Genomic DNA, 23,493 nt, shown 5'->3' with positions numbered 1-23,493 from the left:
CTCGGAGCTGCCCCGCTGGGTGTTGATGTGGGACTTCACCCCCACAGCCATTGCCGGCGCCTTTCAGAGAGGCTACGATGGGTATTATAACAAGGACGTCCACGTGAGGAAGGGGAGCGTCGCCGGCGTGTCCATGGTGTTGGCGGCCTATGTGGTTTTCAGCTACGGCCTCTCCTACAAGGAGCTCAGACACCAGCGGTGACCGAAGTACCACTGAGAAAGCCGCAGCGAGAGGGCGGCCTGCTTTCCTGGCCTGGCCACTTGCCCTTGAGAATGTGTCCAATAAAAGATGACAGGTAAAAAATCAAATAGTAGTGGGAGAGGACGCATTAAGGAACTAGAGGAATGTTGTGTGTTGCGTTCCGTCGGTGCCGCGCTGCGCCCTGGCTGGCTTGTTCTTTCCTTGTGACCTTCTGTGAGGGAAAGTCAGTTGTCTACAGATGGCCTTGGGGCCTCACTTAGAACACCATCATTTGCATTGATATATTGGTTTTGTGTTGGGTCTTCTGGTGCCTGATACCTGATCCCGTCAACACTTCGTGATCACACGGGTTGGTGTACTTCTTCCATGTGAGCTTTGTTGCTTCCCTGCTGGGTGACTGCTTGTTTAATTTCAAGCCTTTAAGACCCCAGGCGCTATGTCTTGTAATAGCTGGGCACTGTCAGCATTCTTCAGTACATTAGCATATGCAACCATTTTTATTTAAGTGATTGGTCAGGAAGGTGAGCATCACAGAATGCCAGGTTATCAGAACAGTGTTCTTGCGTTGAAGGAGTACTTGAGTAAAGAACCAATGTCTGTCTGCTACTTTACTACCTAACCTAGAAATATGTAACATAGATCTATATCTCTATTATTATGTATAAAAATATTTACAAATGTGCATCCCTGGATTTAGACTTCTGTAAATGTCTTTTGCCTCCTAGTTCTTTCCTTTGTTTCGTTTTACTTTCCTCCTGTCCCACTAGCTTGTTCAGCCTTCATTGACTCTCAGCACTTTCTCTCAGCTGCATTGCACCTGATCAAACCCCATTCTATGCCCTTTTTGCCATCAATTTTAGATCTCTTGTTGTTCCCTTGGCCCCAGGTGTGTTGGCTCCCCCATCCCTTTGTCCCACCTCCTCCTCTCCCATGCCCCCCTCTCCCAGGCCCCGCCCCGGAGCTGTCAGCTTCATTCCCTTGGGATTAGTTATCCTGCTTATCTTATAGGGATAGACAGGAGAAACATAAAAGGAAAAAAAGCCTATAAATTCTCCCAGGTCTGTCTGCTGACACTTCTGAAGGTTTTCCAGTGGGATCTGGTGAAGTGCCACTCCATGCCCTCTAATCCCAAGGTCTGTTTTTGGAATTCCTAGGGTGCACCTCATTGCTTTGCTCCCCTTGCTGCTCCGTCGTGCTCCCTTCGTGCTGCCCTCTGGGGTGGGGGTGATACCAGGCGCAGGCCCCACACTGAGTCCAGTGCTGTCCCCTGTGGCACTGTGGGCCAGTGAAGGGCAGCTGTGTCTGTGGTGGCGCCAGCCCCACAGTCCTCTCTGTGCATTGCCTTCTGTAAGGAGGAATGTCGTCCTCGAGTCTCGGTGGGCCACGATGTGGTCAAAGGATTGCTTATTACGCTACACCTTCTACTAAAGTAGAGTAGAAGAAGCGCACAAGGAAACAAAGGGTGTGGCCTGGATCACACGCTCTTCAAATGCCAGGGCTTCATCTCACCCTGTTCCTGTCCATTGTAAAAGAATGTCCTCCAAATGGGACTATAGCCACAGCCATAAAGTCCATACTTAGAATATGTCTCATAGGAGTTATGGCTACAGCGGCCATTATTAATTGACTATAACTTACTTTCTTTCCCCATTTTTGTTTTTGAAGATCATTTTATTGGGGGCTCTTATAACTTTTGTAACAGCCCGTATATCAATTATATCAAGCATATTTGTGCATGTATTCCCATCATCAGTTGCTAAACATTTACTTTCCATTTGAGCTGTTGGCATCAGCTCCTCACTTTTCCCTCCTTCCCCACCCTCCCACCCTCGTGAACCCTTGATAAATTATAAATAATTATTATTTTCATATCTTACACACACCGCTGGCTTTTCTCCATTTTAAAATATTGTCATGAAAACATTATTCATATCGCAACTTTTAGAACATTTCATAATTTAAAAATGCCTCCAGGTTTTGATCTCATTTGCTGCCAAATAACTAGAAGATTGTACAAATTTCAGTAATTAGTAATAATGTAATAATTAAATCCATGGTGGAAATTCTAGAGAAAGCAATTACTAAGACTTAAAACACAATCTGTATCAGCCATTCATGTATTTATTTATTTATTTGCTTATTTTAATAGGAAAAGCGTGGCCTCCGGGAAATGAGAGTTCTTGAAAATTTGAAGAACGTGATCCGTGAAACAAATGAAGATACTCTTCCCAAATGTCTAGAGACTATGCAGGACAACTTAAACCAGGTCCTCCAGAGATGTAAGATGGTCATTTCTACATTTATATTGCCTCAACTTCAAATTAAATGAATGCTATGTCAAATACCTTTACTTAGGTATTTTTGAGGGAAGAGAGAAAATTCTTCACTGGGACCAAAGTGAGAGCAAAGCACGGTCAGGAAGATGGTGTGAGCTAGTGAAGTGCATGTTGCTGTTGGGATCAAGAGCATTAATCTTCAAAGTGAGATGTGCACACCCTGACCTGCACGAGACAGCCCTTTGGGATGTGGGACAATAGAAAACCATTTTATATTCATTCAAAAAATATATCCATTAAGATGACATTTTTGCATATCAGCTGATTTTTTTCCCCTTTTACTTAAAAGTGCTAAAAAAAAAAAAAACAAGGTTGAGGAAAGAAAGGGAAGAATATTCTCTAACTGCAACTCTGTTAGTAAATTGACTGAGGCCTAATCAGTAATGTTTTGAATTCACAGACTAGGCCATTACTAAGGCATAATCCCATGAGGGCAAGGTCATTGCCATTCACAAGTACATTAAATAATTATTGAGTAGAATGTAACTACTCCAATAGCCAGGGTGAGAAAAACAAAGGGGGCTCTGCTCATCCAACCTGAGGACACTTTGTAGTGATTGGCTACCCAGACAAATGCGTGAACAGTTCAGAGCGGAAGCTTCCGTAATAGGCCTCCATTGTAGTAATGCTCAGCATCCCCACTTCTTTTCCCCATCGCTTCTTAGCCGTGTGCCCAGCGTCAGATGGCTGGCTGCAGATGCACCATCTTTTGAGTTCTGAGGCGCTCCCGTGGGCGTACTTGAAGCACCCACACTCACTGCCATCAAGTAGACTCCTGCTTGTAACCAGCCTCAGAGTTGTCTGTTGACACAAACATGTACATGAAGAGAGAGGACAGCAGGGGTACTAACAGGTACAGGACTTTATACTCTCATGGTTGTACAGCTATAAACGTGCATGGTTCTTGTACACTCTCCCATCACTTGGTAGTAAAAATAAACTAGCTGCTACCACCCTTAAAGAGAATGGATTTGGAGGAGCCCGAGTGATGTGGAGATGACATGCTGGGCTGCTCATGCAAGGGAGAAGGAGAAGGTTCCCCACCCCCTTGAAGAGTTACAGTCTTGGAAACTCAAAGAGGCAGTCCTACTCTGTCTTCTGGGGCCGCTCTGAGTCAGGAGTGATTTGATGGCCCTGAGTTTGGATTTTGCACTTTTTTCCACATGAGGGAAACCAGGGCATTGGAAACTGTATGTGTTGCAATAATTTTGTATGTGGTGCTAATTTCAGTGGATAATCTTTTCCTTAAGGAGAAAAGCATTTGATAAATTATTGACTTTTGGGGGAAGTTGTATAGTTTCCTGAAACCCCAAGAGACCGGGAAAATGGCTCTAGTTTGAGTTCAATGCGAACAGTAAATGGAATGGAAGGGACAGGGCCTGTGGAGAAAAGGGCCTTTTCTTCTTGGAGCGACTGAGTGGAGACAAATGACTTCCTGAGATTTTAGAAAGGTGGAGGTCTTAAAATTTTAAATTTTATTGTGTGATTAAAGAGTTCAAAAGTGCATTCCTTGAAAAGGACCAAAATAGCCTCTTCTGTCTAAACCCCAAGACAGTCCTGATGAGGAAGAAGGATGTGCCACTATAAGATGGGTTAAAGGATGTAACAAAGGACCAAATGTCATAGACCTGTGCCTCGTCTTTCAGATTAAGCCTGAAAGTGTGTGGAAATTGTGAACAACCAAAACCACCAAGTGGAGTTTTAAGTTATGCTCAAAAGTAGGTGGGAAAAAAACACCCAGGAAATTATAGAGCCACTGTTTGAGAAAGATGATGTCACATTACTCTGCCATGGAGAGAAGGCACATCAAGTCAACTCCTGTTTTGTTTCATTTTTTTTTTTTTCGTTTCTCATAGAACAAATAGTGAGTGAGAACCTAGTTTGTTATTGTTGACGGAACTAAATTAGTAACTATTAGTTAAAATGTGACTTTTGTAAAGCAAACTCCTCCTTCACAATATTTGCACAAGGAGGCGGCTAATATTTTTCTGAAAGAGAAACACAGTCCTTGCCTTTTTACGGAACTTATGACCTAGTTGAGGCAGATGGGAGTGAGGCAGCGAGTCAGGCTTTCTTGTAAAACTCGATAGCCCTCCTGATTTGGAGAATGCCAGGGGATGAAGATGTGGGGGATCCTCTCAGGAAAAATTAGGAAAGTATTTTAATTATAGGTAGTACAGTCAATATAATAATTCATATATCTTCACTGCTTACCATGTGTGAAGCTAGTGTTAGGTGGTTTTTATTATAGGTAAGTAATTTATTTTTAAGCCTAATACCTACTATTAAAAAAAAAGCTGCCGTTGAATCGATTTCAACTCACGATGACCCTATACCCCACATGTTTCAGAGTGGTACTACTCCGTAGAATTTTTCTGTGGCTGTGCTCTTTCAGAAGTGCCTCTGGCTGGATTTCCGCAGCCAATCTTGCAGGTAGTAGCCAAACACCTAACTCTTTTGTGGCACCCAAGTCTTCCCAGTATCTACTCTTCTTTCATTGTCCCGCCAGCTCTGAAATCTTGCTCTTGTTGTGATCGTTTTATAAGTGAGCTGGTGCACTGAGAGAATCGAGGCCAACAAAAATGACGCCCACCGCGTTTCAGATAAAAATACGTGACAAACAGTGGACGAGTGAGCAAGTGGCACCTGCCTTTCATTAGTTATGCAGCCTGTAAGTCTCAAGCCAAGATTTGAATCCTAGCTGGTCTCTCCGGATATACAGGAAGCATCTCTGTGTGAATAAACTGGAAACATCTGTGGTCAGGCATAAAATGGGTCTAGCAGATGAAAAAGGAGCCCTGGTGGTGGTGCTGTGGGTTCACTTTTGAGCTGGCAACCTCGGGGCCAGTGGGATAAACCCACCAGTCATTCTGTAGGAGAAAAAGAGGCTTTCTGTTCCCGTAAAGATTTCCAACCGTAGAAATTCAAAGCAGCTCTTCTGCTCTGTGCTACAGGGTCACCATTGGCTAGAATGGACTCTCATCACAGTGGATTTAGTAGGTGGAAAAGGTCTGACTACCTGAAGAATTTAAGCCAGTGGAGTTGATGAAATCTTAAAGGAGACAGAGGAGTATTGAGGTTAAGAAAAACATTTAGAATTAGGATAGTCTAACTTAAAATCGTGTTTCCTTTACTTAATTATATGACCCCCGTTTTCTTGCCATTTAACCTCGGTGTCTCTGTTTTCATGTCTATCGTAATGAAATAGTGATTCTCCCCTAATGGGAAGGTTGGATCAAAGGGGGTAACATGCCAAAGTACTTAACACAATTCTGATCACGTTATTGTTGTTGTTGTTGTTGTTGTTAGGTACCATTGGGCAACCAAATCATAACAGAACAAAAAATGTCCCGGTCCATCCTCACAATCTGTGTCAGGCCAGATTGACTAGGGAAACAAATCCAGAGACACTCAAATGCGAAAAAGAGCTTTATTTCAAGAAGTACATAATTATTGATATTAAAAACAAAAATCCCAGCCCAGTGCAACTCGGGACTATAGGTCCCTTTTCAGACTCATGCAGCCACATGCAATGATGCAGACAGAGTTCAGGAAGCTCACAGACTGATGGGTGCAGAAGCTTGTGGAACCAAGGTTGGTGGAAACATGACAAGACCCCAGCAGCTCTCAGGGTGACCAGAAAGCAGGACAGTAAAGGCAGAGAGAGGTTCTCAGAGCCCTTCTTAGGAGAAGGCCATGCCCCCAAGGAGGTACTATCAGGCTGTGGACTGATTGACAGTTTGGATATCACCCCTACACTTTCATATATCAAGTTGACATAAATCTATCTTACTAACATACAATTGTTATTAAGTTTGAGCCCATTGTTGCAGCCACTGTGTCAATTCATCTCATTGAGGGCCTTCCTCCTTTTTGCTGTCCTTCCATTTTACCAAGTCCTAATAAATGGTAACACCAAGTGTTGGCATAGTGGTTACGTTGGGCTGTAAACCACAAGGTTCACGGTTTGAAACCACTAGCTATTTTTCAGGAACAAGACGAGGCTTCCAACTCATGTAAAGAGTTACAATCTTGAAAGCCCACAGGGACATTACTAGCCTGCCCTATCCATAGCTCCATGCGTCGGAATTGACTTGATGACAGTGAGTGACAAAGTTTTGGACTGCTAACCACAAGGTTGCTGGTTCAAACCTGGCAGCCACTCCAAGGAGAAATGAGACTGTCTATTTATATATAAATCAACAGCCTAGAAACCTTGTATAACGAGGGTTGCTATGAGTTGGTATTGAATTGATGGTAGCAGGTTTTGTGAAAATTATTACTAGCATTTGGATATTTAAGAGGGGCACAGGACTCATTCATGTAGAGAAAGTTGAATCTGGCAGTAGCAGCCAGGAAGAGTTGGAAGACAAGAACAGAGGCAAGAATAATAGTAAGTTGTTGAAGCAATCTAGTCACCAGATACTAGCTGAAAGTTTTGAATTGTAAATGAGCAAATGGTGGTGGTGGTGATTATCAGACAATGCAAACATATAATCAGAGCATAATGATAATTTTATCGAGCATTGAACATCCTTTTAGGGAATGTTATTGTTACCTTGTCGTTGGTGCATGCACACAGGTGCTTGCAACTCAGGAGTGATGACTCTAACTCTGACTTCCTGAAAACACTGGAACCTTTTTAGTTTCCATTACAATCACCCTCTCTGCCAAAATAGTGTCTTTTTGTTTGGGGGGAGAACATATATATTTTTAGAGCTCTAAACCATTTCTTCCCCTCCTTGTACCCCAAGCCCCCAAGTAAAGGAATGCCGATTGAAACCCCGATGTCTGTTTTATTGCAGTGCAAGCAGTTAATCACTCAGTCTGTAGACTTCAACAGATGGAGCAGGAACAAAGAAAGGTAAAATTCTTGGATCATAGAGCATGTAACTCTTGGTCTTTCGTTATCAGCATATTATTAACAGATGCTGTCTCTGAATGGATGTCCTTTTAAAAACTTTTTCTTGCGATTTAGGTTCAAGGTTCACAGAGCAGATCATCAATTTTTACATTCGACAATTTATGCGCATTTTGTGTATATACACAACTGATCATTTCAGTGCTTCTCGGGCATCCTCAGTGTTTCATCACTTTCCCCACTTCTTCCTCGTGTTTCCTATTTCCATTCCTCCTTCCTTCCTAACTCTCTGTCTGTGGGTAAACGCTGCCCTTCTGATCTTACAAGGTTAATTATTCTATCGTGGGTGTGTATTCAGTTTCAGACCTGAAAGGTGTCCCCCAGAGTCTTGTGGGGATCCTACTGCTCTCTATCCAATCACTAAGCCAGGTTGGTCCCTTTTAGGATGTTAATTTTTGTTTCACATGTTTCTCGCACACTTTCTAGAACCTTCTCCTTTGATCTTTTTCAGAGAATTGGGTAACCTGGTACCATTTAGTTTTTCTGGTCTCATGGTGGTGGAGACTGATGATTGTGGATTCCATTGGCCTACTGGACATTTTGTTTCCATGACTCTTGGGATTTTCATCATTCATCTTTCTTTAGGATGAGGAGAGACCAATATTGGCACCTTTTCAATGGCTGCCCTCCACTTGCGACTCACTAAAGTGGGATAGAGAACCTTTTATGAACTATGGTATGCCAGTTGATACTAGTGTCCCTGCAACTATGGTTCTCATCCCCCAGTCCCATTGCCTCATTTCTTGAGGGTGTTTGATGATATGTAAGAAGATTTAATAACATTGTCCCCGAAGAATGCTCCATCATACACTTGGATATTGTGTTAGGCAATGTTCTCTAGAGAAACAAAACCAGGACACTTATGATAATATACACACACGCACACACATACAGTGAGAAGGAATATAGCAGCTAATTAGTCCGCAAACAGTACGGATGACTCAGTTCAACTCGCTTTCATGAACAGGTAATAATGCTGGAAGTCCTTGGACTCACGTGGGCTGCTGGCTCTAAGGTCAAGGAAGCAGGACTCAGGTCCTGCCTCGGGCAAGGCAGGCAGCAAACAGCAGGGTGGATTGGCAATAGTCAGTAGCTCGGGAGCTAAGGAAGCAGGCCAGGGATGGGATATCAAACTCAAGCAATGCAAGGCGACAGGATCTGCCAGTCCCAGGCTCAAGCAACATACGCAGCAACCGCACAGCGAAGCAAGTCTCAAAGGACCCTCAAGCTCTACCTACATGATCCACGGGTTGACTTGGCCCACAGGTAATTAATTCCCAGGTTGAGGCAGGGAACATGCTGGTCCATCACCAGAGAGCAAGAGAGTGGGGAGCGGACCTTGCAGAACCATTTATCTCTTTGCCCTCCAATCAAATTGCAACTTGATTAATCCCACCTGTTCCTATTGGCTAGATTGGCACACTAAACCTAACTATCACAGATTTGTTTATATCAAAAGTACATAAATATATGTAATCAAATATCCTCTATCAAGTCCTATGTATTCATGAATATAGTACATCTGTTTCACTTTTGTGTGTCCAGGCATCTAATTGTAGATTACTGCTACTGCAGGATTGTTTATCTAACAGTTTTTGCCTCGTTGCCTTTACTTTTTCCGAGCCTCCCAGCGTCTTCCTCTGTCTCCATTTGTTCCCTAACCTCCCTGGTTGTGTATTGTCTTCCCCTTCACCCTTTTGCCATGTGACTTCCCTCCTGCCTTTCCCTCTCACTCCCAGTAACCATCCAAGAATGGGTTTTTTGGTTGTTTTTTTTTCACGTGAAAGCTTTTTCTAATAGTGGTCTAAGACAATATTTATCCTTTGGGATTCACTTAGTTTACTTGGCATAATGTCCTCCAGGCTCATCCATGTTGAGTTATTTCACAGATTCGTTGTTATTCTTTAAGGTTGTATAATATCCAGGGTGGACGATACCTTCAGGACCAGGGGTGTGAGGGGCGATGCTGGGAGAGTGGAGGGTGAGTGGGTTGGAAAGGGGGAACTGATTACAAGGATCCACATGTGACCTCCCCCTGGGAGATGGACGGCAGAGAAGGGGAGGAAGGGAGACTCTGGATAGGGCAAGGTATGACAAAATAACAATCTATAAATTATCAAGGGCTCATGAGGGAGGGGGGAGCTGGGAGGGAGGGGGGAAAAAAGAGGACCTGATGCAAAGGGCTTAAGTGGAGAGCAAATGCTTTGAGAGTGATTAGGGCAAAGAATGTACGGATGTGCTTTATACAATTGATGTATGTATATGAATGGATTGTGAAAAGAGTTGTATGAGCCCCTAATAAAATGTTTTTTAAAAATATATTCCATAGTATTTATGTTCCAAAGTTTATTCTCTAATTTATTTACATTTTTTCAGTAATTTAAGCATATTTTTAAAAGGCTACTTTGATTTATCAGGAGGATCATGTGACTGTGATTTACCACATGCTGCTCTCTTGTTACCATCGATATCCTCATTATTTCTGATTTGTTCATATCTTGGGCAGGCCATGATGTGCCATGTTTTTCACTAGCACCACTCTTTGTGAGTTCTTCTTTGATTTTTTTCACTGCCTAGCTTTCCTATGCCTATGAGGATATTGAAAATAGTCTGGCTTGGGTCAGGAGTACCTTAGTCTTCAAAATGACATCTTTGCTTTTAAAATTATTTTGAAGCAATTTTGCCTAAATTTGATTTGATTTCTTGACTGCTGTTTCTAAGGCATTGCTTACGGATCCACGAAAATTGAAATTCTTGACAATTTTAATCTTTTCTCCATTTATTATGAGGTTGCTAATTGGTCTACTTGCGAAGATGTTCACTTTATGTTGAGTTTTAATTCATATCTTTACAATCCAACTTTTTAGACTATTTTCTCAGCATACAAATTGAATAAAAATGATGATAGGCTACAAGCCAGATGCATACCTTTCCTGATTTTAAATCATGCAGTACCCCCTTATTTGAAAGACTGCCTTTTCCTTCCACATAAGCATGGTTGCATGTTTTGGAATCCCCATTCTTCTCAGTGTTATTCTGAATTTGTTATGACTCACACAGTCAAATGCTTTTTGTAGTTAAGAAAACATAGTTTTCGTTTTGATATTCTCTCCTGTCAGATAAGATGCATCTGACATCAACGACATTCCACATTCTACACCCTCTTCTCAATAAGGTTTGTATTCCTGGGAGCTCCCTGTCAGCACTTGGCTGAAATAGATTCTGGATTATCGTCAGCAAAATTTTATTTGCATGTGATATTAATGATAAACAATAATTTCCGCATTCTGTTTGGTCACCTTTGTTTGGAATGGGCACAAATAGGATCTTTTCCAAATTTCTCAGCATAGATAAGTGAGTGTCTCCTCCATTTGCTGGAACACTTCAATTGGTATTCCATCGATTCCTGGTGGTTTTTTGCAGGTGTCTCTGTACTATCATTTGAATGGTGGAACATCGACCGATTCTTTTTGGGACAGTTATTTTGTGTCTTTTATCTTCTTTTAATGCTTCCTGGGTCATTTAATATTTTTCCCATTGAACTCTTCACTAATGTAACTTGAGAGTTGACGTTTCTTTTCAGTTCTTTGGTGTGAGAAATGCTAAGTATGTTTTTCTCTTTTGGTTTTCTTACTCCGATTCATTGAAATTTTTTTAATCGTTTTATTAGGGGCTCATACAACTCTTATCACAATCCATGCGTACATCAATTGTGCAAAGCACATTTGTACATTCATTGCCCTCATCATTCTCAAAACATTTGCTCTCCACCTAAGCCCCTGGCATCGGCTCCTCATATTATCCCCTCCACCCTCCCACATGAACCCCCAAATTATTATTTTGTCATGTCTTGCCCTGTCCCACGTCTCCCCTCACCCACTTTTCTGTTGTCCATCCCCCAGGGAGGAGGTCATATGTAGATCCTTATAATTGGTTCCCTCTTTCCAAACCACTCTCCCTCTACCCTCCCAGTATCGCCACTCACACCACTGGTCCTGAAGGTATTATCCGCCTTGGATTCCCTGTGTTTCCAGTTCCTGTCCGTACCAGTATACATCCTCTGGTCTAGCCAGACTTGCAAGGTAGAATTGGGACCATGATAGGAGGGGGGCGGAGAAAGAGCATTTAGGAACTAGAGGAAAGTTATATTTTTCATCGTTGCTACATTATACCCTGACTGGCTGTCTCATCCCCAAGACCCTTTTGTAAGGAGATATCCAGTGACCTACAAATGGGCTTTGCATCTCCACCCCACCCTACCCACCTCATTCACTGTGTTAAGACTTTTTGTTCTGATGAAGCCTGATATCTGATCCCTTTGATACTTTGTGATCACACAGACTGGCATGCTTCTTCTATGTGGGTTTTGTTGCTTCTGGTGAAATTTCTCCCGGAAGAAGGTGGCTGGGCTTTCCCCAGTCTCAGGTTACACTGCGGAGGGTGGAGCTCTCCCTGCTGGCTCAAGGGCAGGTGTAAATATCCTAGGCTAAGGGTTGTGGTCTGGAGGTCAGCAGTGGCATGTGAGAGAAAAGGGAATTGAAAAAAGAAAATGGGAAAAAAAAAAAACCAGGTCCGCTGAGACTGTGGGCTTTGAAGGGACAGAGAGAATAGAGGGAAACAGAGTCCCACCCCTGATTGTGGGGCTGGAGGGGTTTAATCCATGCCCGAGGCAGCAAGCTGTGGGTGTGTTGAGATAAAGCCCCTGTGCCGGCTCTAAATGATCTCAGCTCCAACTGAGACAGAGGAGGGGCTAAGGTCAAACCCTAGGCGGCCTCCACTGTGGTGAGCCTAAAGCCCCCAGCTCCTCAATACCTGTGGGTCTGTGCCTACTTATCTTTATGATGCGCCTCCTGCGACCAGGCAGCGTGGAGTTTCCCTCTTAGTAACTCTCCTGGGATGATTTCTGAGAAGCCCCTCTGGTATGTGTTACTCCGTCACCTTCTTCCTGGAAGTCCCATGGTACTTTTTAAATAGTTTTATTCACATAAAATTCATGCAGCATACAATTCAATGACTTAAATATGTTAAAAACAAAAGAATTTTGCAATCTTCACCACAATCAATTTTAGAACATTTTCTTCATTCTTGTATTATGCTTAACTTTCTATTAACCCCCAAATTCCCTTGCCAGAACCTTAAGGAATTATTAATCTAATTACAATCTATATATTTACCTATCCTGAATTTCATATAAATAGTCATATAAAAAACTCCAATGGCAACAATAAAGCAGAAAAACTCCAATCCAAGAGAAAGTAGAATAGAAACTAGACCAAATTAAAAATGGGTCAGAGGGGAAAACAAATGACCTGTTTAAGAATCTGTTAAATGTTAGCCTAACTATATCTGCACGATCCACTTTTTAATGCATTGTCTGAGGGCAAGACTGGTCACATCCCTGGTCAGTGACGCAAAGGAATTCAATGGACACTTACTTTGCTTGGGAACTCCACAAATGGATTTTTGCCTTTACTGTTATTCATAGCCTTGTGTAAACTAAGTACTCAGAATTTAGGCTCTCATATAATTCCCTTCTCTGATTTTGGATTTTATTATTTTTATGCATTCCATTTTACTTTGGTCAACTTCCAACTTTCTTAGATTCATACTTTGTGTATTTTATGTTTCAGTTAATGGATGCTTGCAGCTGTGTACTTTTCATTTTGAGTTGTGGCCCAGCAGAAAATGAAGGGTTTGGAGGCTTTACAACATTTACATCCTTAAGGTTGACTCTACTTTGAGGCTGCAGCTCTTCCTCAGTCATGTTTTCAATGCCTTCCAGCCTCTAAGGGGCTCATCTTCTGGCATTTTATCAGAGTTCCAGTGCTATTCAGTAGGCTTTTCTCAGACCAGCTGTAAATAAATATAAATGTAAGTAATGCCAGCATCTCGGCACCATGGAAGCCACTCCAGCATGACAGCTGACAGATGAATGGTGGAAATAATTCCTGCAGGATTAGAAATATAAATTTTTCCTTTGAGCTTGAAACATTGCGTATATTGCACACATTTCTTTTAGAAAAGGAAGCGTTTCATATGGTCTGTGGGTTACTTAATGAGTAGTCATAGGATTATGTGAATCACTTGCTGGGCGGTGCTTTGCTTTACTTGAATTATATTTTTATTAAATTCAGATGTGGAAAAACAGTTCCAAGAATTTAAGTTACTGTGATAATTTTATTTTTACTTGCTATTTTCATAAAATATTTTCCTTTATCTATTAAAGATATATATGCCTTACACTTAATAAGAAATGTTGAAAATATTACATCACCTAGAAAATGCCTTTTTGCATGTGAATAATAGCAAATGTTATCATCTCCATGTCTCTGGAATGTTTTGTGGTTAGTCCACAATAGCAGTTCCGATCTGGCACCGTATAACAATATAATGCCCTAGTTTAAGTTTTTGCCCTCTCTATTGAACTCTAGGTGTTGCTATTAAATGTGGGAATTCAATACTTTGAGGAACGTGAAGGGGCTTCTCATTTAAGACAGGTGGGAAGGCTGCCCAGGAGTAAGAGCATCCCAGCAGGCCAGGTCAGGAGGGAGGACTATTACTGAGCACATCTATAATAAGACAAGGCACAGCCCAGGCAGGAAATGAGTGTCAGGGTGTGGTGCTGGCCTGGTGGCCAGGGAGTGTTATAAAGGCTGGCCACTCGGCCCTCAGTGGTCATGCTGGCTGAACAGTAGACACTTTCTTGTCCTCGACCTTGCTAGGTGCCAGTAGGGATTCAAAGTGATTTGTACACCTGAGGGTTATTAATCTAGAAGGGGAATTTCAAGTCACTAGACTAATACAACATAAGCTAAAGTCAGAGGCGTGATAAAGTTGCTGAGAACTTTGTAGGATCTTGGCAAAAGCAACAATTTATTAGGGATATTGTGAATTCAAGCCAGACTTTGGTGGGTGGATGACTTGTTAGTTGCCGCTGAGTCCATGCCTGCTCACGATGACCACATGTACACAGTGTAGAACTGTCCACAAGAGTTTTAAGCCCTTTGGGAAACAGATGGCCGGGTCTGTCTGCTAGGTGCCTCTGGTAGGTTCAAACCATTGATCTCTCAGTTAATAGTCAAGTGTTGTCGCTACCCGTGGATGTAAGCGGTGACTAGGGATTGATTAAAAATAGGAAGGGAAAGCCTATAGGTTGAAGAAGGCAGTGTAAGCAAAATAAAAAGCTGTGCGAACTTCTGGAGCGGGTAGGTGGAGTGTTAGCTGGGTCTTACTGAAGCTGATGGTGGAGTCTTTAATGATGTTTTAGCAATTTCTGTGCATAGAGAACAGGAGCTTGTTTCCTTTTGAGGTGAGTAATGGCTCTATCTGGTAGGACATTGGTCAGATATCAAAACATATGGCGTTCTCTTGGTCTCCAGAATAAGAAAACTCGCAACGATGCATTCATATTGCAGCTTGCTTCTCTGAGACATCATTGTGTGATTGCAGCAGGTTCCAGGATAGGATATCCATCTCACAAAACATAGTCAAAGCAGTTAAAATGCTGACCAAATTGTAGTTTCTGTCACTTAAAGCAGGATTAATGTAAAATTAAATTATTCTTGCAAAAGCTCTCTTCATCAATACATTCATAGTTGGTGCAGATAGAGCTAGGTGGTAAGAAACTGACCAGATTTGGGGGCGCAGGTGGACTTCTAGTGTGTTTGTTTATTAGCACGTGTCCTTAGATAAGTCCCTGAGCACCAAGCACCACATCTTCAGGATAAAAATCTTTTCTATTTGATGAATTAGATGGTAGGTTGTCTTATATAGTTCTATGGAAATGGTTTGCGAATTGTAAGGCACCGTACATGTGGCAGATGGCAATCTTTTCTGTCAGCTCACTAATGTTTTTAAGGTTCAGGCATAAGTGGATAAGAACCCTGTTTAGTCTATTAGAGTTGGCGAAGCTTTTGAGAGAGCCCCATCTTCTTTTAGGTGTTGTGGCTGATTATGTTAAGTGTAATTTTGCACTGAAATGCTTTGTCTTTCACAGATAGTTGCATGGAGTCTGAAATCTATATCCATAACCCTGATCCCCCCCCCCCCAATTTTTCTTTTCTCTAGGTAATTCAATGAAATTAACTGTCTGAAAGATACCGCAAAATACATTTTTCAGGACACAGAGAAAAGTAAAAGTGCTTTCTGGGCTTACTGGGACAATGAACTTTTAGTCTTAATTCTTTATTTCTGTTGTCAGTGCTTACCTAATTGCCAGACTGTCTAGAAAGTGTTTTTTTAATGCCGTTTCTGTTTTGTTTCAACATTCTGACATCTCAAGGGAGTCTTGACTATATACATATTTAGGGCATAGAGGTAAAATTTAACATCTCTCCTAGCAAATATGTATAAAGCAAGCTTGACTTCTACTCCAGTATCAGACCAAGGCGGTTGCTGTTGATTGTACTGTTGGCTGCATTTTGTACGCTTGAATGCCTCAAAGCAAAGGGAGAGGGAGGAGGAGCGGAACTAAATCGACTATTGTCATTATTCAGTATTTCTTTCATATCAAGACAATTTGTGGAATATAGTAGGAAGCAAATTATGATCAACTTCACCGAAATCCTGCTTCTCACCATTGATATCTAAAAATACATTCAGAAGAACAATAAATGCACATTCCCCAGTCATTTGCCACATGTCTTAAAACTCCCTAAATACAAAGAAGCATTTTTGGGTACTAGCAATCAGAACAGTGTTCAGATGGCCACTATGATTGACTTGTGAAACTCACCAGCTTTTAAAAACACTGCTGCCCTCAAGGGAGATGAAGTGATTAATGATATCTGTCAATAACACAGACTTACATTCTTGCACAGCATCAACTGTTGAAGTCTTATTCAGCTATACTAAAGAATCAAATAAGCATACGTGTTCTGATTCATCTCTCGGCCACAAATATTTATTGGATTTGCTTAGACTTTTACAGATTTTTTATCCTCTTGAGAGCTCATGGCTTATACATAAGTGAAAGTGGTGTGGGGGTGGTGTCTGACCTCCTTTAACTGCACTTGAGAATTCAAGATCATCAACACAAGGCTGATCCTTAAGAGTCAGGTCAGACATACCTCCTCCAACTTTTTTTTACTAATTCTGACACCAGCTGGCCCTTCCACAGCCCTGTCTTGCTTCTCTACTGAGTTGATAATACATTGCAGTGTCTACACAGAATTCACAGACAGTATTCAAAATTATGAGTTTATTAGGCAAGTCTCAGATTACAATTAGGATAAAGAACTACCCAGGATACAGTTCTTCAATCAAGACAAATAGGTGGGACAAATAGGTTCTGAATAAGAAGAGTTTTTCTTGCACACTGTCGTGTTGGTAACTGGTCTGTGGTATCATTGTTTTTTTATTTTGATGGCTTAGAGGTCTTACCGCATTTCTCAGCTATGCTTCAGATAATTGGTATTTCCAAATACTCAAGTTTTATTAGTAGATGAGGACTACAGCATTGTGAGTACCAAACTCACCGCCATTGATTCATTCCTGAGCAGCCCTATAGGACAGGGTATGGAACCGCCCATGTGATTTTCTAAACCTGAAAATCATCGTGGTGTAGGACAGCCCATCTCTCTCCCTGTAGAGCAGCTGGTGGTTTGGGACTGCTGACCTTGCTTTAACCACTAAACCACCAGGGTTCCTTGCCAGTGATTAATAATGGACAATGCTTTAAAATGTAGTCTAAATAGCTTGGAAAGCCCCACCCCTCTCTCTTGCTTTTTGGTGATTAGATCAGCATGCGGTTGCTTTAGCTAGTTCTCTGCCTCAACTTCTGAGCTACACCACCTGTGGGATAGCTAACCTGTGGATCGTGTTGCTAGAAATTGAGGTTCCTTCAAGACCTGGTTCACCATGCTGCTGGTGTATACATCACTTGAGATGGGGACTGTTGAATCCTGTTGGCTTGCTTGAGTTTGATATCCCATCTGGGCCAGCTTCGCTAAGATGTTTGGTGCCTGTGACTGCCTGCAATATCCTAGGGAAGACTCAGCTGTCTGCTTCCTTGACCTTGGACCCAGCAGCACTCGTGAGTTGAAGGACTTCCAGTATATTAACTGTTCCACAGAAGTGAGTTAAACTGAGCCCTCTATACTGCTATGTGAACTAATTAGTTGTTATATTCCTTCGTGGTGTGTGTGTGTGTGTGTGTGTGTGTGTGTAATCATAAGTGTCCTGGTTTTGTTTCTCTAGAGGACCTTGTTTAACAAATGTAATACCTGCATTTTAATTTTTCATAATTATTCTAGCATATATACTTAAGCATCATCAAACATATTGTGCATTTAAATCAAATGTTAGGAGCTAGAGATATGAAAGCTCATTTGGTTTGTGTTTGATTTTGTCATTTACAGATAGACATTTTTGAAAATTCAGAAATATTAAGACTCCTTTTTAGTTGTAGTAAGATAAGCCATAAATTATTCTTTTTTTAAGGTTGAATTATTACAACAGGTTTTAAATATTCTTTATTATTTGAAATTCTGAATGTGTAAGTTATTTCTAGAAGATTCTTGTTCCTTTTTTTTTTTAACAATTTATTAGGGACTCATACAACTCTTATCACAGTCCATACATATACATACATCAATTGTATAAAGCACATCTGTACATTCCTTGCCCTAATCATTTTCTTTTTTTTTCTCTCCTCTTTTCTTTTTTTACATTTTATTAGGGACTCATACAACTCTTATCACAATCCATACATATACATACATCATTTGTATAAAGCTCATCTGTACATTCCTTGCCCTAATCATTTTCTTTTTTTTTCTCTCCTCTTTTCTTTTTTTACATTTTATTAGGGACTCATACAACTCTTATCACCATCCATACATATACATACATCAATTGTATAAAGCACATCCATACATTCCCTGCCCCAATCATTCTCAAAGCTTTTGCTCTCCACTTAAGCCCTTTGCATCAGGTCCTCTTTTTTTTTTCCCTCCCTCCCCGTTCCCCCCTCCCTCATGTGCCCTTGGTAATTTATACATCGTTATTTTGTCATATCTTGCCCTATCCGGAGTCTCCCTTACCCCCCTTCCCTGCCATCCCTCTCCCAGGAAGGAGGTCACTTGTGGGTCCTTATAATCAGTTCCCCCTTTCCAACCCACTCACCCTCCACTCTCCCAGCATCGCCCCTCACACCCTTGGTCCTGAAGGTATCATCCACCCTAGATTGCCTGTGCCTCCAGCTCCTATATGCACCAGTGTACAACCTCTGCCCTATCCAGCCCTGCAAGGTAGAATTCGGATGATGGTAGTTGGGGGGAGGAGGCATCCAGGCTCTGGGGGAAAGCTGTGTTCTTCGTCGGTACAACCTCGTACCATCATTGACCCATCTCCTCTCCTGAACCCCTCTGTAAGGGGATCTCCATTGGCCGACACATGGGCCTTGGGTCTCCACTCTGCACTTCCCCTTTCATTCAATATGGTATATATATACATACATACATATACACATATATACATACACACACATATATCTTTTTTTTTTTGCATGATGCCTTATACCTGGTCCCTTTGGCACCTCATGATCCCACTGGCTGGTGTGCTTCTTCCATGTGGGCTTTTTTGCTTCTGAGCTAGATGGCCGCTTGTTCACCTTCAAGCCTTTAAGACCCAGACACTATCTCTTTTGATAGCCGGGCACCATCAGCTTTCTTCCCACATTTGCTTATGCACCCATTTGTCTTCAGCGATCCTATCATGGAGGTGTGCAGTCAATGATATGATTTTTTTGTTCTTTGATGCCTGATAACTGATCCCTTCGGGACCACTCGATCACACAGGCTGGTGTGTTCTTCCATGTGGACTTTGTTGCTTCTGAGCTAGACGGCCGCTTGTTTATCTTCAAGCCTTTAAGACCCCAGTCACTATCTCTTTTGATAGCCGGGCACCATCAGCTTTCTTCACCACATTTACTTGTTCACCCACTTTGGCTCCAGCCGTTGTGTTGAGAGAGTGAGCATCTTAGAGTGCCAATTTAATAAAAGAAAGTATTCATGCATCAAGGGAGTGTTTGAGTAGAGGCCCAAGGTCCTTCTGCCACCTTAATGCTTAACCTATAAATATAGACACATCGATCTATTTCCCCATCCTCCTATATATATTTGCGTGTACATGACTTTGTCTAGACCTTCATAAATGCCCTTTGCCTCCTAGCTCTTTCCTCCATTTCCCTTGACTTTCCTCCTACCCTACTACCATGCTTCGTCGCCACCTGGGCTAGAGTATACCTCTTCTCTACACAACCTTATCCTTGATCATTCCCCACCAGGCCTGCCATTCCCCCCTCTCTACCATTTGGGGTCCCATGTTGTTCACTTGTCCCTGGGTTTGTTAACACCACTTCCTTTACCCCCCTTACCCCCCACCCATAGTCCCCCCGGAACTGTCAGTCCCGTTGTTTTTCCTCCAGATAGTTCATCCAGCCTGTCCTATTCAGACAGACCTGTGGAGACACTAACATGCAGGAAAACAAGACAGAGGAAAACAAAGCAACAGTATACAACCAGACAACAAAACAACAAAAACAAACCACTGACAAAGAACAAAACAGAACACTTCACAAGAGAAAAGCTTGTAGTTAGTTCAGGGATCGTTTGCTGGCTCTTAGGAGCGTTATCCAGTCCAGTCTGTTGGGGCACCACGCCCTGGCCCCAAAGTCCACTTTCAGCATTCCCTGGGGACCTTGCCACTCCATTCCCTTGCTGTTCCGCTGCACTCCCCCAGTGCTTCGCCTCGGTGTGGTGGGATCAGGTCAGGTGCAATTCCCACACTGCGTCTCTGGTGCTGTCCCCTGTATCACCCTTAGTCACTGAGGGGCATCATGTCTCACAGTGGGGCCAGCCATGTTGTTCTCTGTGGACTGCCTGCTCTACTCAGGAACATCCTCCTCACGGCCTGGTGGGCCAGGCTGTGTTCCACTCTCTCCTCCTGCCCCTTCATCTGCTCTCGTGTGCTCTGATCAGATATGTCCATCTCCCAGAGCTGCAGAGTCAATGTAGTCCTTTGGAACAAATTCTTTTCGGGGGAGGGGCAGGAATCCACTTCATTTATGGTGCTGGGGCCAGCCTCCCAGACCTCTCCACTGGTTCCCTACTCCACGCCGGGATATTGCATTCACACCTTGCGGCACTGGGTTGAAGTCTGGTCCCACTTTCCCTGTGGAGATATTAACAATACCCTCCCCTTGGGTGGATTAGTGCCCCATGCCCCCACTACCTTTTTCTTCCTTATATTCATCCTTTTGTTTTCCTTTCCCCCCCTCCTCCGCCATAAATTATTCTAATATGTTATATTTCTGTTGGATATTGAAACTATAATGCAATTTTATTGTAACTTACAAGCTGATTATTATAGTATCCAAATACCAAGTTACTATTTCTCTTCTGCATATAAGAATAATTGTCTGGAAAATGTCATGTGACTGTCACATTTTCTTTCCTCAGATTCATAATGAGCATATACCAGCCAGTGAGAAGCAGCGTGTAACCCAGTGGGAGGATTTCATGAGAGAACAACATAAGAAGCAGGCGGGCGTGGATGAAAACCATAGAACAGCCATCGAGAGGCTTAAAGAACAATATGCTGAGATGGAGAAGGACCTAGCCAAATTTTCCACCTTTTAACAACTTGAAACTCAGCGATAAAAAGCCCTGAGAAAATATTGACTCTGTCCTTCCCTTCACTGCAAAACTTATTCTCACCAAACCATTTAGCCTCGATTCAAGCTTAGCAATATAGTCAATGGCAGTCTTACATCAAAAGAAAGAAAGACCCCCAGGAGTTCTGATGAAATATTTAATAGAAGAAGAAGGATATATCTTTTTAGTTTTAAGCACCTACATGTGATTACCTAAACAGGCAGTAAGAGGAGGAAAATCAGGATAAATTAACTCTGTTAATCAGAATTGGACTTCATTGATTAGGTCAGAGAATTGTAAAGTATAGATGTCTTAGTAAAATAAAACAGAATTGATAGAATTTTATTATTGTGGTTTAAAAGAGGTCTGCCATAGCTCCCAGGGTGTAAGAAAAAAGTATAAAGGGTTATTCTATGGGTAATATAAACAAAAACAACTGTCGCTGGAGCAGTTAATATTTAAGGAGAATGGGAATGACAGCATTGTCTCAACTATGGCAATAGGTAGCCCTGTTGGTCTTCGAAGTGACTACAGGAAAGTGTTCCTTATGTTGCAAGGGAGCTTCCTGCCATTGGTCTCACTGAATGACAAGAACACACCTTTGCTAAGTTTTGTGGCCTTCGAGCACTTAATATTTTCACCACTTAAATATTCTCAGAAGAAAAGCTTATCAAAAATACATTTTGACTTTTACCCTACGAAGCAACATAATTTTACCCAGAGTATTTACCTCGTGTTTATGTCTGTTTTGCTGTGGGTTAGCTTTATGGTAAATCATGTCTGGTTTCAACTGTTTAATGAGAACTCAGCAAGATCTGCCAACGGTCCCTCTGGAGCCACATGAGGATGCTGGCTGTGAATAACCCAGAGTGTTTGCCCACATGGCAAATGACCCATGTTACATATAAATCCTTTGTAGTGTTAACGTTTGTTCTCATAAGCAGGTGTATTATGGCAAAATGTACCAATTCTGTCACCACTGGGATATTTAAAAATCTATGAGTAGCAATCTAATTAAAGAACTGTCTGTTTTTTGGGGGTTTTTTGAAATAACTAAAATTAAAGGCAGTAACTTCAATCATTTGTGGCAAGTGAATTCAATGTATGGATCACTAGTTTCGACATTTTTTAATGGTTCTACAGGAAATAAAGGCAAGAAAGTAAATATCCAACTTTCTTGTGTTATCTCAGACTTGTCCCTGCAGAAAATTGACAATGCTTGCCTCTGTAATAGTATGACTTACTGTCAAAGCGTCATTCTTGGCTGCATGTTGGAAATGTGATTAAAGTTAATAGAGGAGACGAAATAAGTATTTGAGATTTCTTTCAATAACACTGAACTTCTGCCAACTTTCTCTTTCTGCTACTGTACACTTGACAGGTTCATCAATCATCCTCTGGTACCTGGACTTAAAAAGAGCACTTGCTGACACCAAGGCATGTTGGAATTTTCTTAATTCTCTTTCAGCAGATGGGGGAAGGAAAAAAAATAAAAACAACCTTCCAAAAATATCCCATACGTGAAAGGGGAGGGGAGCCTGAAATGAAAATTCCCTTTGTATCCGAGGCAGTTTGTGGAATACCATTAATTGCTGGTGTACCATTGAACACATGCCATAGCCAAGAAACGAGGTCTGCGGTTGGACAAGAATATACTCTGAACTTGTGATTACCCAGCCTGACCAGCAAAGATTTCTGATAGTTTTTGTATGTTTCCTATAAATAACAAGTACCTCACAAGTTTACATAAAGGACTTCATAAACTTAAATGAATGGATGGACTTTTTATGTTTTAGAGATTAAAACACTGAATTCTTTCTTTGTAATACGGTTAACTGTTCAATATTACTTCTAAAAGAGTAGATCAAGTTTTCTTCCTTTTGAGCTTTATTTTTTTGTGTGTGTGATGAGCGTTTACTTTTGTTCCCTAGATTCCAAGCCAGTTTTAATACATATTTTATTTATGTGTGAGAGGACTTCAAAAAGTTCATATAAAATTGAATTCAAAAGTAATAGGATGTTGCCACAAACTTTTAGATGTCCCCTGAGATAAAAATTAAATATGTAATTCTATAACTTGTAACATAACTCACACTGCCATTGGGCTAACTCCAAACTCACAGCAGCCTCCCACGGGATTTTCAAGGCTGTACATTCTTATGGGTGCAGATGCCTCATCTTTCTCCCGCAGAGTAGTTGGTGGGTTTATTCAAATGAAATAATCAAATGCTGTTAAATTTTAAAGTTCTATATAAGTATCTTCATTGTGTTACACATCTAAGCATTTTCTACATTTTTTAAGATGATTTCTGAGTTGTGTGGGTTTTTTCTTTTTTTAACTTTTTAAAGTTTAATTGCTACTTCATCCACTTATCATTT

The 23,493-nt window shown here is 41.6% G+C and overlaps 1 protein-coding gene across 1 annotated transcript in view; it reads left to right on the top strand.

Annotated features, from left to right (window-relative positions):
• Positions 1–22,440, top strand: part of BLOC1S5 (biogenesis of lysosomal organelles complex 1 subunit 5) — a 65,229-nt gene extending 42,789 nt beyond the window's left edge. The window contains exons 3-5 of the mRNA XM_075555281.1: positions 2,352–2,481; positions 7,344–7,402; positions 20,920–22,440. Coding sequence (XP_075411396.1) covers positions 2,352–2,481; positions 7,344–7,402; positions 20,920–21,099 — 369 coding nt within the window. The 3' untranslated portion in view covers positions 21,100–22,440. The remainder of the gene's footprint in view (positions 1–2,351; positions 2,482–7,343; positions 7,403–20,919) is intronic.
• The last annotated feature ends 1,053 nt before the right edge of the window (positions 22,441–23,493 follow it).

This window comes from Tenrec ecaudatus, chromosome 7 (assembly GCF_050624435.1).
Source record: "Tenrec ecaudatus isolate mTenEca1 chromosome 7, mTenEca1.hap1, whole genome shotgun sequence".
Taxonomy (NCBI): domain Eukaryota; kingdom Metazoa; phylum Chordata; class Mammalia; order Afrosoricida; family Tenrecidae; genus Tenrec; species Tenrec ecaudatus.
This window is presented reverse-complemented; position numbering and strand designations above follow the sequence as displayed.